We start from the raw sequence: 18059 nt of genomic DNA on the forward strand, positions 1-18059 counted from the left end.
GCTCTGTGCAAAATTCTACAAGGCGGCTTCCTCTTCCATTTTCCCCCCAATCCATATTCACCTACTATGTTCCCTTCTCTCCCTTTTCCTACTGACGAATTCCAGTCACCCATGACTATTGAATTTTCGTCTCCCTTCACTACCTGAATGATTTCTTTTATCTCGTCATACATTTCTTCAATTTCTTCATCATCTGCAGAGCTAGTTGGCATATAAACTTGTACTACTGTAGTAGGCATGGGCTTTGTGTCTATCTTGGCCACAATAATGCATTCACTATGCTGCTTGTAGTAGTTAACCCGCACTCGTATTTTTTTTATTCATTATGAAACCTACTCCTCCATTACCCCTATTTGATTTTGTATTTATAACCCTGTATTCACCTGACCAAAAGTCTTGTTCCTCCTGCCACCGAACTTCACTAATTCCCACTATATCTAACTTTAAACTATCCATTTCCCTTTTTAAATTTTCTAACCTACCTGCCCGATTAAGGGATCTGACATTCCACGCTCCGATCCGTAGAACGCCAGTTTTCTTTCTCCTGATAATGTCTCCCCTTGAGTAGTCCCCGCCCGGAGATCCGAATGGGGGACTATTTTACCTCCGGAATATTTTACCCAAGAGGACACCACCATCATCATTTAATCATACAGTAAAGCTGCATGTCCTCGGGAAAAATTACGGCTGTAGTTTCCCCTTGCTTTCAGCCGTTCGCAGTACCAGCACAGCAACGCCGTTTTGGTTAATGTTACAAGGCCAGATCAGTCAATCATCCAGACTGTTGCCCCTGCAACTACTGAAATGGCTGCTGCCCCTCTTCAGGAACCACATGTTTGTCTGGCCTCTCAACAGATACCCCTCCGTTGTGGTTGCACCTACGGTACAGCCATCTGTATCGCTGAGGCACGCAAGCCTCCCCACCGACGGCAAGGTCCATGGTTCATGGGGTGGAGTTGGAGGTAAGATGCACAATACCAACCCTGATTTGAGAGTGCACATAGTTCTGTCTGCACAAACATTTAAAATTGCATTTTCTGCTTAATCCCTGTAGGCCAACAACACGGTCTCTATAACACTGATTGGGATCCTTTTTCTGCTGCCAAAACTCTAACCTAGCTCCAATAACTTGCATCTTTATCAATAAGTGTTCTTGCAATAATGACAATATTCCAGGCAACTTAATTTCCAGCACATTTGTTAACAGCTCTAGTTTCTGTTTTAGATGATACAGTTCATGATTTTCTGAAAATAACAATGGAACGTTGCCTTTTATCTGCCAGCAAGTAAACTGTGAAAGATAACTATGGTCTTTGGTGGTAAGCATCCCACCCTTCACTTTGTGCTTTAAATGGTGGATAAATGATAAACAATGGTGGCATGGAAGTTGTAACTGTCACATTTGCTAATGCTTGCAATGCCTGTAAGATTGTAGCTATTAGCTCATGATAACCCTGCATTGTTTCCATTAGAAGTTGTTGGAGTTTCTTGATGACTGAAAAAACCACACTATTGCTTAGTTACAAAAAAAATGTTTAAGAGCTGATTTGCTTGCATCACATGTCCCGAGTCATCACCAATTTCTGAAAGGTGAGTTCTGCACAAAACCAACAGAAACAAACTCTGATTTATTAGACAGATTAAGATATGTTACAGAACACTTCTAGAGCAGCATAAGCTGTCTTAGAATAAGCAATACAATTGAAGTCCAATTTATGCTGCATCAGAGTTTTACCAGTAAGAAAAAGAGTCTGAAATACAAACACCATAACCAAACCCCATAAGCCAAATGATGCACACTTCAGTGGTCAAATTACGATTGACTCAGACCGGCCACGGACTGGTTTACATGTACAAGTCTGGTGTGTTCTTGTCAAAGGGTGGTGTTGATGCCATCTGGGTAGGGGCACCACAAGGATTGACAGTAATGTGGCACTGGCTAATCAGTTTCCACGTTGAATTCAGGTGGCACCACTAAATAATCTAATGCCGAATTTCTATTGAAGATAAATAATGGTAAGCTTTAAGTTTCTTGTAACACTTGCACATTCCAGTGTTCCTGTAAATATACAGTTATTCAAACTGATCTAGCACTGATTTTAAAAAAAATCTTTGTATTGAGGTAAGGTATTTTATGATTATCTTTATGGAAACTGTGACTTAAAAAGTTTTTTTGTTGCAGTGACCTCAAGCAACATGGCTGCCAGACTAACAGAAAAGGCATTTTGTGATGCAGTTCTGCAAGAGCTATTCTGCAACCACAGTGTGTCAGAAATTCAGGACCATATTAACGAGACTGCCAGACAATCAGTTTACTAGTGGGTACAGAAGATGAGGGGAACAGGAAGTCTTCATAATGGAAAATGCAGTGTTCAGCCATCAATGTTGAGGAACAGGTTGAATGGATCATGGATATGTTCCTTAGAAATTCGCAAAGATCAATGTTTCATGCAAGTCACGAGCTAGGATTTCCACATCTAACTATTTGGAGAGAGCTGAGAAAATGCTTGCAAATGAAACCATATCAGATTCATTTGCTTCAAGTCATTACACATGGTGAGAAACATTTGTTGAACCAATTTTCCATTGATGTGCAGCACTTAATAAGGAGAACAATTTCACACACAGTTTGATTTTCAATGATGGGGTAATCTTTCACCTTAAAAGTAAACTAGCACAACGTGTTAATAAGGGCAGCTGAAAATCCCCACATTGCTACTGAACGTTTCTGTGGACCTCCAAAGTTTAATGTAACATGGTTTGTGCCTTGTCAAAGCAAAATGTGTATGGACCCTTCTTCTTTGCAAGAGCAATGATCAATGGACAGTCTTACATGCCGCAAGTACAAGAGGACAGTGATAATTTAGTTTTTGAACATGATGGTGCTCTACAACATTTTCACAACAATGTTTGTGAGTTCTCAGATACTGAGCTACGTACCAACATGATGCTGGTAATTTGCAGATGCTGGCATGGCCCCTACATACACTGGCATGACACAGTGTGATTTTTACCTGTGGGCTAACATCAAAGACACTGTTTTCATGCCTCCATTTCCTCAAATTCCTTTATGAGCAAGTATCAGGGCAGCTGCGACTGATGTCAATGCACACACTTTGGGGCAAGTGTGGGCCGAGTTGGTCTATGGACTGGATGTGTGCTATGTGACTAACAGTTCACGCACTGAAATTTGTGAAAATAACACAAAAAGCTTGTAGAATTGCTGTTTTCATACATCTAATCATATAACGCTTTATCTCAATACAAACCTTTTTTACAGTCGCTTGTAAGTGCCTAGATCATTTTGAACAATCCAGTGTGATAGTTTGGACGCTATGGGAATTTTTTGTAGATGTTTACTTGAGTTGTAGATGAAATAATATTTACCAAAACCAGTTGGTGAAGATCATATCAGGATTTTTTAATGGCATATTTACACTCTTAGAACTAATTGTAATATCCTCCACAGTGTCACAACATCACTTTATTTTTCCTAGGGGGGACTTCCATCTGCTGTTTTTTTGTGGTTTTTAACATATATTCTGGTTGATTACCTCAGACAGATGCACATTCTAATAATTTAATGTAAATCTGTTCTAGGTGGCAAAGAATGCTGGCACTGTCACACTCAATCATTTTTCGAGAGTACTTTCTTTTGTTGGACTGCGCATTGCTTCAGAGGAGTTTCTTCTACTACTTAAGAAGTTCTTGAAAAGTGGTTATACAGTGAATTACATTGCATTTGTTAATGCAATTGAAAATATAATCCTAGACCTTGAGAAACATGGAGAGCTTGAAGCATTAGGGGTGAGTCATTATAAAACAAAAGTTTTGTGAAATATCTAGTATAGTTCATAGTAAATATATATTTGTTATGTGATGGGAGAGCCAGTAAACCACCTGAGAAGAATATTGCTCATTCAGTGATGGCAATTTTCACATGTATAATGTACAAAATATGTGCTGTAATTACAAGGTAGATCAGAAAAGTAAACTGGACTGTTATATGCAGTTTGTGTGCCACACATGTAACAAGTTAGTACAGGAGATGTCATCCTCCGCAAACACACTCAGGTCAGCTGTCTACTTCTACATCTACACTTACACTCTGCAAACCACCGTGAAGTGCAAGGCAGAGGTATTTTCCATTGTAGCAACTATTTCCGTGATGGCAACATATGAATTGGGTGGTTGATAGGTGGAGGAAGAGACAGCAGGTGCATAAGATTTCACTTGAGTTCATTTTGACTGCAGGCAGGGGGAGTAGGGAGAGTTGTGTGCAGTACAATATGTTGCAGAGGAGTGGGTTGGGAGGGGAGATAGACCAGAGGAAGAGGGAGACTGTGGGGGATAGGATTTGAGTGCTGGTTGAGTGAAGTTAGGATCATGAGGCAGGGGTTGATGCAGGTGTGGAACTGGGGGTAGTGGAGATTGTGGTCATGAGGATTATGGGATAGAAGGATGTGTTTCAGGGACAACTTGCATCTATGTAATTAAGATAAGCTGGAGCCAAATATTGCGGGTTGTGAAGCAGCCATTGAAATCAAGCATGTTGTGCTTAGCAGAATGTTATGCCACTGTGTGATCATTCCTGCTCTTGGCCACTGTTCGGTTGTGACCATTAATTTGGGTGGACAGCTGGTTAGTGGTCATGTCCATGCAAAATACTATGGAAGAATAACAGCAGAGCTATTCCATGACATGACTTCTTTTTCAGATGGCCATGCCTCGAATAGGGTAGGGTCAGCCATGACAAGACTGGAACAGGACATGCTGTGTGGTACAGATTTTGCAACTGGATCTTCCATAAGGTTGTGACCCACATAACTTTAGAGTTAGTGGGAGTAAGTGTGGCATAAGAATGGACTAGGATATTGCATATTGTCTGGGCCATGGAATATCACATTGGGGAGGGTGGGATGGATGTTTCAGATTTCTGGGCGTGATGTTAAATAGTCGAAGTCCTTGTGAAGGATACAGTTCAGATGTTTTGATCTAGGATGATACTGGGTGATGAGGTAGGTGCTCTGTAGCAGCTGGTTTTGGGAGTGGGGGATGGGAGTGCGGATGGGCTTCTGAGCACCACATGCTTGATTTTAAAGGCAGCTTCAGTGCCATCTGGGTCCTTCTCTACCACACTAGCTTCCCCACATGCACCTCTCTCCCTGCCCCATGACCCTAACTTCACTCATCCAACACTGGACACTTACTCTAAACAATCTCTCTCTTCCTCTGTTTTATCTCCCTCTCCCCAACTTCTCTTTCATGAAATTGTGTGCTAAGCACAACTCTGCTTCCTTGTGGTCAGAAAAAACTTACTGGTGTCACATTGTGAGGCTCTTCTTCCCAGCTATGTACCAGTTTTGTTTACTTCCTGCTCCCCTATTGTTTCTCTCCTTGTCCACTCCACCTGACATAAACTCTCACCCCAGTCAAGCTAAACTGCGGGCTCAAAAATAGGCAGAGCATTGTAGCTGTGCTCAATGAGTTGCCAAATTAAACCACAGAAATTTCAAAGATGAATATAGGTTTAAGAAAGGTAAAAGGAAAATTAAGGAATACGACAATATAAATCACTTAGGAAGAAATGACTATGGGAAAAGCATGAACAAATAAAAAAGGAAGTGGTTACCAGAAGGCAGATTCAGGACACAGGAATATAAGAGAAAAGCTGTCAACATCAAGAGTTCCACTGTTACAATGTAGAATAAAGAGGAGGTGCATAGGAAGAATACATTGAGGTCCTCTGCAAGAAGAAAACATCCGATAATGTGACAGAAGATGAAACTGCTGTTGATTTGGAGGAGGTATACTGATATACAAAACATATTGGACCATGTCCATTATGTCCATTATAATTATCTGGGCTGTTATGCCGTGGTCGGTTGATGAATTCTGTGTCGATTCCCAACGTTCCCAGAATTCATCAACCGACCACGGCATAACAGCCCGGATAATTATAATGGACATGATATTTCCGGCCGTGAAAGTCTACGTTTTAGTATATTGGACCATACATAAGAAGAACAACAAGGGTAAGGTGCAAAAAGTAACTGGAAGAAATATGCAGTGAGATGAACAGAGATGACACTTTTATTCAAAGTCACTTCAATTTATGCAGTTGACAACCACTGGATGGTCATTGGTGCTTGTGGACATGCTGCAATACATCCGTCCAATGCATCCCACACATGCTTGATGGGATATAAACCAGGGAAATGGGCAGGCCTATCATTTGCCAAATATCCTCTTGCTTTGGAGCTTCTCCCTCTGCACTGTTTGATGTGGTTGTGCCTTGTTATCCATAAAAATGAAATCAGGGCTGGATGCAGTCCTGAAAAGATGCACATGGGGAAGGAGTACAATGTCACATGGGGAAGGAGTACAGTATCGCAATGACACTGACTGGTGAGTGTACCGTGTCCAAACATTTGGAGGTCAATACACTAATGCAACATAATTCTTTTCCACACCGTTACTCATGGGTCTCCAAAATGATCATGTTTGACAACATTCTTGGATGCATTACGTGTTCCCACCTCTTGCCCTAAGAGGCTACATCCAGCATTGTTGAACATAATCAATTTCATGGTACAGGTGTTATGGAGTGGTGGGGCATGATGTTGCATTGGTGTACAGCATGTCTACATGCATCAACAACGAAGCAGCAGTTGTCAGCCACGCTGATGGAAGAATGGAACACTCTTCCTCAAGAAGTCCTTGCCAACCTTGTGACCAGCATGGGAGCACATTTGCATTGCTATCTGTGATGGTCACACACCCTCTTAAGAACCATGTCCCACCTTTTGTAATGTCCAGGCAACCATAATAAATTATGGTGACTTCAGACTAATTATTGTCTGTGAAGAAAAATTGATATCTGTTCATCTCATTGCATTTTTTTTCCCAGTTATCTTTTGTACTATAATGTAGCAGTTCTTACTGTGTATGGTCCAAGTTTCATCAAGCTGTGTTACTTGTTAGTAACACATCATTCGAAAGTTACTTTCATCTGTAAGTTTGACATACCAGTGGATATTATCATCCATAATTTACAAAACTTCTACTGTTACCTCTCTGTGAAACTGTAATCTTTACATACAAAAGGATACAATTAAGTGAAGGTAAACTGTTTGTCTGGCATACAGTACAAGAAACACTTTGAATTTTTAAGCCATATATATTTGACATGTACACATTGTAATCAGGGTCTTATTTTGACGTTACATATTTGAAATATGTACCTTGTAGAAAGTAAATGCTAAATATAGCCGCAAATAAATGCTAAATTTAGCCATATGGTATAACACTAGAACTGTACTTACATTGAAACATTTGTTGAGATAGCATATAAGGGTACGAGAGGATTAATGATAAAGTACACTATTGTAAAGCAGCAATTTAAGATCAATTAAATATTAACATGAAATTAATGATTTGGTTATAATCTGATGTAAAAAATGTAATCTGATGTAAAAATCCTTGCAGAAATCAGCCCAGTATCCTGGCCGTTATCTGTCAGCTGAGATGCTAAAATTACCACGACCTGAGTTGGGAAAAGTTAGCTACCCTGCCCAAGTAAGTCGCATTTTACCTTACATTTATTAGAAAATAAATTGATTAATTTTTAATAAAAACAACAGTTTTTGCACATACCTTCTTGTTTGGGAAAGGAAAACATGTTTCAGAGTTTTTAAGAAGTATGTCCTGTGAATTGCATTGAATGAACAGCAGTTTCATTACTCCTATAACTTTTAAGTAGTTTTGCAGAGGATACTGAAATGAACTATCTTTACTGAGGAAAATTCATCTGACCCACAACAGAAAATTAGTTCCATATTAGGTGAATAAAACCCAGGCACAACATAGACAGTAAACATGCATTTTACAATCAAATTTTTGCGTAGGGTAGTGGTGGTAAAAGCCACAAGTTCATAATTTGTAGCACTACATGCACAACAAACAGTTGTGGTGTCCAGAGTCCACAGGCAGAGGCAAGTCAGATAACAGCAACTGAGAAAGAGATTGCTATAATGCAACCTTTTACTTGCACACTACAGGAACTGATGTGATGGGTCTATGATATCAGTCACTTTCTGCTGCAAATATCCTTGTCAGATGTGCAGTGTTACACATATCGATTTTCTGATTCATCCATTTGCATGTCCAGTGGGGCTACTAAAGAGAGCACCAGATGGCCCCAATTTGATCAGGTTAAATAAGTAAAGAAACTGCAGTGGAACTAAAAATTTACTTGATGTCAAAGAGAATGGGACAAGAACTAGGATGAGTATGCAGAACTGGAAAGGAAGCATAGACAGAGTCAGGACAAGGACTAGTACAGAGTGAAGACAGAATAGGGATGGGAAAAACCAGGTGGTTAAAAATGATACCAGTATTGTAGTTCTGAATAACTGATATGTTTCGATATTTGTTTGTCCTTGGCTATGACAAGCGTTTTTTCTAATTTTTTACTAATAACTGAGTAAAAAAACTAAAATATCAATTAGCCGTAGCAGCAGTGCTGAAATTTTTTGTTTTAAATAAACCTATTTTAAAAAAGGAATAATTTTTTTTCTTAAAATTGGCATTGATTTTAAATAAGCAAAGCAATCAGTGCTATTTTCATAACAATGCCAACAGAAACAGAACATATGGCATAAGTATTGGTACAGCACTGTTGAGACAGTAAGGTCCCTATTGTTGTGTGTTGTGGCTTAAGGTACACATTTTTGTGCAGTGGGCAAGACTTGTCCCCTCTTGGCCTCTATGGTAGTTTCTTGTTGTTGTTACTGGACATCCATTATATTGCACAATGGCACTAACCGTAGTCTGCAAATGTTTTTATGAAGTGACGTAGCAATGAAGTAAAAAGCTTCATTTGCTTTTAAGATTAAAGATTTGTCTGCCATTCCTATGAAAAAACACAAGAGGAAGAAAATTATGGTAACAGTAAAAAATTAAGAACTTAACAACAATTCATACACAGTCTACAGTAAATGTACAAATTAGCTGATGTGCGGCATGTGTCTAGATAATATGCTTTCATCTGCTTGAAGACCTTAAAAATCGACAAATTAATATGAAAAGCAGAGTTCTTTGATTTCAGTTTTCACTCTGTAGCACTGACCGTTGGTAATGCCCAAATAGTGGTACGGTCTATGTTTAAAACGTGATTTTTGAGCAGAGTTTCAAAAAATTGGGACCATTAGGAGAATATTGGTGAATTTTTTTACAGTATTCAACCACTTCCCACTTTCTGAGAAAAGCAGTGAATGCTGGACAGAGTAATTTTTTTATTTGTCTATTTCATTTAATGTTTTCATTCTGTGTATCTTGAAACTGAGAGAGTCAAAATTTTAAAGTCTTTGTTTGATTATACACTTATTACAGGAAATAACTGGAAAAAACCCAAAAATCAGTTATTTCAGAAACTGGATATTTTGAGCAGTTTTAACAGTCAGTTAAACTGGCATTAAAAAAAACCTGTATCATTGAAAACCAATTGTTTCAGTGATAACCACTATCCCTAATACAGAACGTTTTGAAGACTGATGTATGTGTTGTCAAGTGCTAGTTTCCATGTGAGCATTTCAGAGATGTTAGCATTGGAGCAAGGGCTCATATGGCATTGGTTGAAGTTCGTAACTTTGTGCTGAGCAGCTTATTCTGCATCTGAATTGCGATAAACTTCATCAACTGCTGCACAATACATTTTGTGAACTTTCATAACTTTATATGTAATCAAACACTAACTCTTCATGTATTAAGAAGTAAAGATATATGCTGAGATGACAAAAGTAATGGGGTAGTGATGTTCATGCATACAGGTGGTGGTGGTATAGGGTACACAAGGTATAAAAGGGAAGTGCATTGGCAGAGCTATCATTTGTACTGAGATGACTCGTGAAGAGTTTTCCGATGTGATTATGGCCACTCGACAGGAATTAACAGACTTCGAATGTGGAATAGTAGTTGGAGCTACACTGAAGCACCAAAGAAACTGATATAGTCATGTGTATTCAGATACAGAGATAGTAACAGGAAGAATATGGTGCTGCAGTCGGCAACGCCTAAATAAGACAAGAAGTGTCTGGTGCAGCTGTTAGATTGGTTAGTGCTGCTACAACGGCAGGTTATCAATGGGGTGTTATAGTCGGTGCACGAGCGATGGGACACAGCATCTCCGAGGTAGCGATGAAGTGGGGATTTTCCTATATGACCATTTCACAAGTGTACCGCGAATATGAGGAATCCAACAAAGCATCAAATCTCCAGCATTGCTGTGTCCGGAAAAAGATCCTGCAAGAATGGGACCAATCATGACTGAAGAGAATCATTCAGTGTGACAGAAGTGCAACCATTCTGCAAATTGCTGCAGATTTCAATGCTGGGCCATCTACAAGTGTCAGTGTGCCAACCATTCGATGAAACATCATCAATATGGGCTTTCTGAACCGAAGGCCCACTTGTGTATCCTTGATGACTGCACGACATAAATCTTTACGCCTCACCTGGGCCCATCAACACTGACATTGGACTGTTGATGGCTGAAAATATGTTGCCTGGTCAGATGAGTCTCATTTCCAAATTGTATCAAGGGGATGGACACGTACGGGTACAGAGACTACCTCATGAAGCTATGGACCCTGCATGTCATTAACTGTTCAAGCTGGTGGAGGCTCTGTAATGGTGTGGGGTGTGTGCAGTTGGAGTGATATGGGACCCCTAATACGTCTAGATACTACTCTGACAGATGACACGTATGTAAGCATCCTGTCTGATCACCTGCATCAATTCACGTCAATTGTGCATTCGGGTGGGCTTGAAAAATGCTAGCAGGACAATGTGACACCCCATACATCCAGAATTGCTACAGTGTGGCCCCACGAACCATCTTCTGAGTTTGAACTCTTCTGCTGGCCACCAAACACCCCAGACGTGAACATTATTGAGCATATCTGTGATGCCTTGCTATGTGCTGTTCAGAAGAGATCTCCACCCCCTTGTACTCTTACAGGTTTATGGACAGCCCTGCAGGATTCATGGTGTCAATTCCCTCCAGTACTACTTCAGACATTAGTCGAGTGCAAGCCACGTCATGTTGTGACACTTCTGCGTGCTTGCAGGGGCCCTACACGATATTAGGGAGGTGTATCCATTTCTTTGGCTCTTCAATGTAGATGCATGGGACATTCCATTTCAGAAATTATTAGGGAATTTAATATTCTGAGATCCACAGTATCAAGAGTGTGCCAAGAATACCAAATTTCAGGCACTATCACTTGCCATGGACAACACAGTGGCTGATGGCCTTCACTTAACAACTTAAAGCAGCAGCGTTTGCATAGAGTCATCATGGTTAACAGACATGTAGCACTGCGTAAAATAACCACGGAAGTCAATGTGGGGTGTATGTTGAACTTATCCATTAGGACAGTGTGGAAAAATTTGGCATGATGGGTTATGGCAGCAGATGACCAATGCAAGAGCCTTTGCTAACAGCACAACTTTGCCTGCAGTGCCTCTCTTGGGCTCAGAACTATATTGGTTGGACCCTAGATGATTGAAAAACTGTGGTCTTGTCAGATGAGTCCAGATTTCTGCTCGTGAGAGCTGATGATAGGGTTCGTGTGTGGCACAGACCGCACGAAGCCATGGACCCATGTTATCAACAATAGACTGTGTAAGATGATGGTGGCTCAATAATAGTGAGTTGTGTTTACATGGAATTGACTGGGTTTTCTCATCCAATTGAATTGACCATTAACTGGAAATGGTTATGTTTGGCTATTGGAGACAGTTTGCAGCCATTCCTGGACTTCATGGTACTGTATTGGAGATGTCAAGAAGATCTACATAAAAGTCTCTGAGGGCATATTTCTCTTTTGTGGTGGACCCACAATTACCATTTTTAATTGACTTCTGACCTCTCCTGTAGCAGCGACTACATAACAAAACGAACGATGCTAGAGGGTGAATCATAGAAGATGAAGATATGCTCTCACTGACTTTTTTGTAGTTTTTTTTTTATATCTACAGTTTAGTACTAGATACAATGATGTAGCTCTTATGGTTTACATAGTGTGTTGCAAGAATGTGTGCTGGCAGCAATTTTTTTTTACTTCATATTCATATTTAAATGATTTTGAATGGTTGTATCATCATTAAATATGGCTTAAATTGATCAGAATAATGAAGAAGTTAAAGAAACATCGTTTCAATAGATCCAGTAGTTTTCATGTGGTCTCTGGATAGATATGAATGAGTAGTTAAGATTTTATTTGTAGGAATTAAATGTATTTACATAGACACTCTATAACATGCAGAGTGACGCATCGAATGACACCTGTTGACAAAGTACAATATTAAAGTAGTTAAGAGGGAATTTAATAAGGGAACAGATATAAAAATTAGGGAACAGATGAACATAGCCACATACATATTGTAGAGGACAGGAGGTTATTTTTAGGAAATATGGTGCGAAATTGTGATTTAGTGTGTTTCAGTGCGCAATGCGCCAGCCTCACGGCAGACGGCGGACGAAGGCTGGCTGGCGCGTTATGCAGGTGACACAGTTTTGCAACGAGTGTCGGTATGTGTGTATGTGTGCGGCAGTCATCAACAGCCAGAACACAGCATTAGCAGAATTATACAGGCGCGGGCCGCATGTGGCATGGTTGTGTTAGCCAACTCATCGAGAACCTTCTAATAAACATGCCACCATGTAACTGGCAGATTCAGCAGCGGTCTGGATTATTTAAGGGCATCAGAGGTGGGCGTTGGCATTCAGTTCGCCTGATTGGGTGTTCGGTCGCTGTCACGTCGTCGTCATCAGTGATGCTGTCCCTGAGGACTGGCCGGCGGAGGACGTTGCCCGCTGCTGCACTGGTGACTCCCGGCGTCGTCACGAGCCGCAGCGTCTGCAGGAGGTGCGCTGGGCCGGGCCTTGTGTTGCTAACCTCCTACCGCCTGCACAGCCACTGACCAAGCACAGCGTCGCGTTTCCTGGGGCTGCATGCATCAGCACGTATCCACCACGACACGAACGGTGGGGCTGAGCTACCGGTAAATGTATTGGAAGAACCAACAATAAAGAGGAAGATTACTAAAAACAGCCACCTTCTTCTACTCAGGCATGCCCTACAACCCCGACCATGTCACCTGCTCCGGCCATCCTATTACAATATGTAGCCTGCCAAAATCATATTACAAACCATTCATTGGCGTTACTGTATTCAGGTAAAAAAATGTAAAAATGAAAAGTTTTTAATTTGTTGTAACATTGGTTAAAATGCTTTAATAAAAATATGTTTTGTAGAAAGTACATTAAACAGTGTCTTTAATATGTGATTTATTTTTATTGTAAAAATCCTGAGTAGTAATCAGGAGGACAGATGGAAAGAAACAGACAGACAAAAAGTCTCCTTGAAAGTGGATTAACCATTGTGATGAATCCTTAAAAAACTGACATTTTATTGATATGTTATATACTTTAAATGTCACTGAACTTTTCCTTACTTTGCACATGAAAAACAACATTGTTTGTACCTTCCTTTGAACCATATGAACTTTTCAGTCTCTTGATTTATATGATCACTAAGCGAATTCTTATTGGTGACCTTGACCCCAGAAATTATTAACTTCTTGCTGGCACGTTTGTTTTGTCTTTTCGATATGTCACTTAACATATTCATTGTAAAAGTTTTGATACATCTTCATGTTGAACACAATAATATGAGCTTTACATGCAGTGTAGAATGCCATGACTGATTCATGGACTGATTGACACACGCTGATATTGACTGGCATGGCAGAGAACTCCCTGAATGAAATCTGACACTTCTGTGGAACTTGTTTCAAATCAGGGAATCTCGGGCAAGCATACAAGTAAATGATTCAGTTCAGTTCAGAGATGCCATAAAGACTGATGGATGTTTTAATATTGTGTAAGCTCGTGATTAATTTTATAAAACAAAATGTTTCCTGTTATAATTGATGTACAGGGTGAGTCACTAACTATTGCCACCTAAAATAACTCCAAAAATATGATAGTAACTGAAAAGTTTGTGGGACAAATGTTGCATGGGGGCCATAACATGATGTTGGTTTTTTGTTGCTAGGTGGGGTCGCATCAGAGATATGAAGGTCAACTTTGTTTTTTTAAATGGGATGCTACAGTTAGGTACTTATTTTCAGATAGCGGCTATCAAGATGAATCCAGTGAAGGTATCAGTAAGATCTCTGTAGGTCAAGAGAGGTCAAAAAGATGGCATGGAAGTCCATTTACAGAAGGTGTTCGAAGTGATGACCATTGGTATCAATACAGTGCCGCAATATTCTTATCATGGCTTGAGTGATATTCCTTATCATTTTGGCACTTATTGAAGCACATGCTCCAACAATTCTCTCTCGTATATTGTGCAAATAGTAAATATTTGCCGAATACAGAATATCCATCTAACGTGCAGTTGACATGTAAACACAATTTGACAATTTTGCAATACAACACTAATAGGAATGATGTATTCTTTTGCAGAACACGTCGATATGCTTCTCGTTTATGGAGAAGGCCGATGAAATTCAGTGAGAGCTAGAGACTTATACCCTGATAGATATCCTTAACATACTCGCCCTACACATAGTACATTTAAATACGTATATGAGAAATTGAGTACAACTGGATCTTTAACGCATCAAAAACATGTCTGGCAAAGGAAACGGAATTTGGTACTCTTGCCAATATGGTTTGAGACCCCTTGTTAGTTCACGTAAGATTGCAAGGGGATCTGGCATGAGTCAGAGTAGTGTTGTTCATATTCTCCATCACCATAAATATCATCCTTACCATATCAGTCTCCACCAACAATTAACTGGTATGGATTGTATGCGTTGCATTGAATTCTGTCGATGGCTCAGTTTCAGATTCACAGGGATGACACATTTATTAATTTGATTTTATTTACTGATGAGGCTACATTCATGAGCCATGGAAATGTTGATTTGCATAACATGCTTCATTGGGCAACTGAAAATCCATGTTGGCTGTGGCAAGTTGCACACCAAAAAACCGTGATCAGTGAATGTATGGTGTGGGATTCTGGACAAAATTATAGGCCCCTGTTTCATCGAAGGAAATCTTAATGCAAGAAACATTAACTCTGTTACAGGAAGAAGTACCTTTATGAACAAGGAAAAGAATGTGATATGAAAAAGATGGGTGTCCGGCACATTTTTTGCTGATTGCTAGAAATGAGTTGCAGAGACAATTTCTGAATCGTTGGATTGGACATTCTTGTGGGGATTCGTAAAAAATATTGTTTATAGAGACATTCCAACTACACTTCAAGACATGCGAGGGAGAATTGTCAGAGCATGTGCTTTGATAAGTACCGAAGTGATAAGGAATACCACTCAATCCATTACGAGAAGTTTGCAGCACTGCATTGATACCCTGTGCACCAGTGTGATAAACTCCCAAGACCAAGAACATTCCAGTAAAAAAGGGAATGATATCATTGAAGAAAATGCTGTCTTAGTTACAGCGAGTGTAAATGTGCAGTGCCTCAGAACAAAACTTGATACATTATCCCTGTTTGTTGATGAAGTGAGACCTGATGTATTATGTATATGTGAACACTGGCTAGCCCAACCACAAGCAGAATACTAGAGAAACATTGAATATTTAGAAATGGTGAATGCATGGTGTAGAGAAACTACTATCCATGGTGGTGTGGCTGTGTATGTAAATAGCGAACTCAGTGCCAATAAAATTGACTTAAGTAAATTTTGTGTAGATATAGACCTAGAATTAGCTGCTTTGGGACTGTCAGGTGCCAGCTTAATTGTTGTTTCTGTCTACCATTCCCCAGATGGAAATTTTGAAAATTTCCTCAACCAGTTGGAAAGCCGTCTGTGTCACCTAGTGCACTTAGGGACAAAAATTGTTTTATGTGGAGACTTCAACATTCATATTGGAGGAGGTAATGATAAAGAAAGAGCTTTCATGAACTTAGTAAGCAGCTATGGGCTATTCGTAGGAAACTCTCTACCCAGAAGAGGAGCTATTTGTCTTGACACAATTGTGACAAACCTAAATAGTTGGGACTACAAAGTAAGTGTGGTGGACCCTCTACTAGCAGCTCACCATGCAGTAATCATGAAGTTATGGACAAATTCAGTAAGTACACAACAAATTCCCAGCTGGCATTCAAATTATGTATTCAGAAATAGAGTTATTACAAAGAAAAGCTTAGATGATTTCAAAACTAGTGTCTTTTATAGATTGGCACCAAATAATTGATGAATTGCCACCAAATTCTGCATTCAATCACATGTTCCAGACCCTTAAAGTGAAATTTGATGAATATTTCCCGTTAAAACCGAAGAGATATTCAAATGCTAAATCAAAATGTAGACAAAAAACTAACAAAGTAAAGAGGTGGTATACTCCTAGAATAGCCAAAATAAAATGTATTGTCCAAATACTAAATGACAAGGTCAAAGCTGCTAAAGATATAGATATTAAGGGTATACTGTACTCTAGTTATTTACAGACCAAAAGGATCTACAGAAAGGAAGTAGAAAAAGCAAAGAAGGAAAGCAATGCCAGATTTATTGAAGCTCACAATCCTTGTAAAGCAACATGGGACCTGGTTAATGAACACAGGAAAAAGCCCACCTCTTGCTCTAATTCTTGCAGTCCAGATGAGTTTAATGACTAGTGGAGAACACAGTAGATGAAATCCCTGACTTGGGAATAGATCCTGCAGCTGCTGTGAAATTTGAGAATAAATGCAGCATTGTAATGTGGAAGAGAGTGTATCCAAAAGAACTAATAAAAATGGTAAAAAGCTACAAATCTTCAGGGAGCCCTGATATTTACGGCATGTCCTGTACTATGTTAAAAGCTATAATCAGTGAAATTGCACAGCCATTAGCAGTGGTAATAAATAAAAGACTCCATGCAGGGGAATTTCCAGACTTCCTGAAAGTAGCACACACAGTGCCTGTTTACAAAAAAAAGGCAGTCCATATGAAGTGTCAAGCTACAGGCCCATATCTATAATACCAGTAATAGCGAAGATGATGGAATCGATAATGAAAGAACAACTATTAAGCTACTTTGAAGGAAATAGTCTCTTTTATGATGCGCAACATGGCTTTCGGAAGGGCAGGTCAACAACAACAGCTGTACTTGCCTTAGTTACAAACATAAGTCAGGCTTTTGAAGACCAGAGTCTATAGCACTAGTACTCTGTAACCTTAATAAGGCATTTGACTGCATCCCACATAAGGCCCTGCTCAGAAAGATAAAAACATATGGTATAGGGGGATCTGTCCTGCAAACTCTTGAATCCTACCTGAGAAACATACGACAGATTGTCTCCGTGCAAGGAGCTGATTCAGGCGAGCAGAAGCTACAGCATGGTGTGCCACAGGGATCGGTAATAGGGCCCCTGCTGTTCCTTATCTTCATAAATGACATAGGCTCCAATCGGCACACCTTGCAGTTTGCAGATGATACAACCTTGTTCTCAAAAGGAGAGAATGTTGAACAGGCAGTCCAACAAGCAGAAGTCTTGTTCAGTGAAGCTAAGGCCTGGTTTACCATGAACAAAACGAAAATTAATGAAGAAAAAACTCAGACGATGATATGCAGCCTCAGCAGTACTGGAGCTTTGGGTAACCCAACAGATGTTAAACTTCTGGGCTTTCTCATTGATACCAAATTGACCTGGCAACAGCACACCAAACATGTATGTTCCAAACTTCACTTTACAGAAGTTCTTCTGTGAACCTTGCAGAACTAGCACTCCTGAAAGAAAGGATATTGCGGCGACATGGCTTAGCCACAGCCTGGGGGATGTTTCCAGAATGAGATTTTCACTCTGCAGCAGAGTGTGCGCTGATATGAAATTTCCTGGCAGATTAAAACTGTGTGCCGGACTGAGACTCGAACTCAGGACCTTTGCCTTTCGTGGGCAAGTGCTCTACTAGGGTTCACAGGAGAGCTTCTGTAAAGTTTGGAAGGTAGGAGACAAGGTACTGGCAGAAGT

The 18059-nt window shown here is 39.9% G+C and overlaps 1 protein-coding gene across 1 annotated transcript in view; it reads left to right on the forward strand.

The window, feature by feature from the left end:
• The first annotated feature begins 935 nt into the window (after nucleotides 1-935).
• LOC124797979 overlaps nucleotides 936-18059 on the forward strand; it is a 225771-nt gene continuing 208647 nt past the window's right edge. Inside the window, exons 1-3 of the mRNA XM_047261158.1 lie at nucleotides 936-962; nucleotides 3601-3807; nucleotides 7489-7578. Of these exons, the coding sequence (XP_047117114.1) occupies nucleotides 939-962; nucleotides 3601-3807; nucleotides 7489-7578 (321 nt within the window). The 5' untranslated portion in view covers nucleotides 936-938. The remainder of the gene's footprint in view (nucleotides 963-3600; nucleotides 3808-7488; nucleotides 7579-18059) is intronic.

Source organism: Schistocerca piceifrons, chromosome 1, assembly GCF_021461385.2.
Source record: "Schistocerca piceifrons isolate TAMUIC-IGC-003096 chromosome 1, iqSchPice1.1, whole genome shotgun sequence".
In the NCBI taxonomy this organism is placed as follows: Eukaryota; Metazoa; Arthropoda; class Insecta; order Orthoptera; family Acrididae; genus Schistocerca; species Schistocerca piceifrons.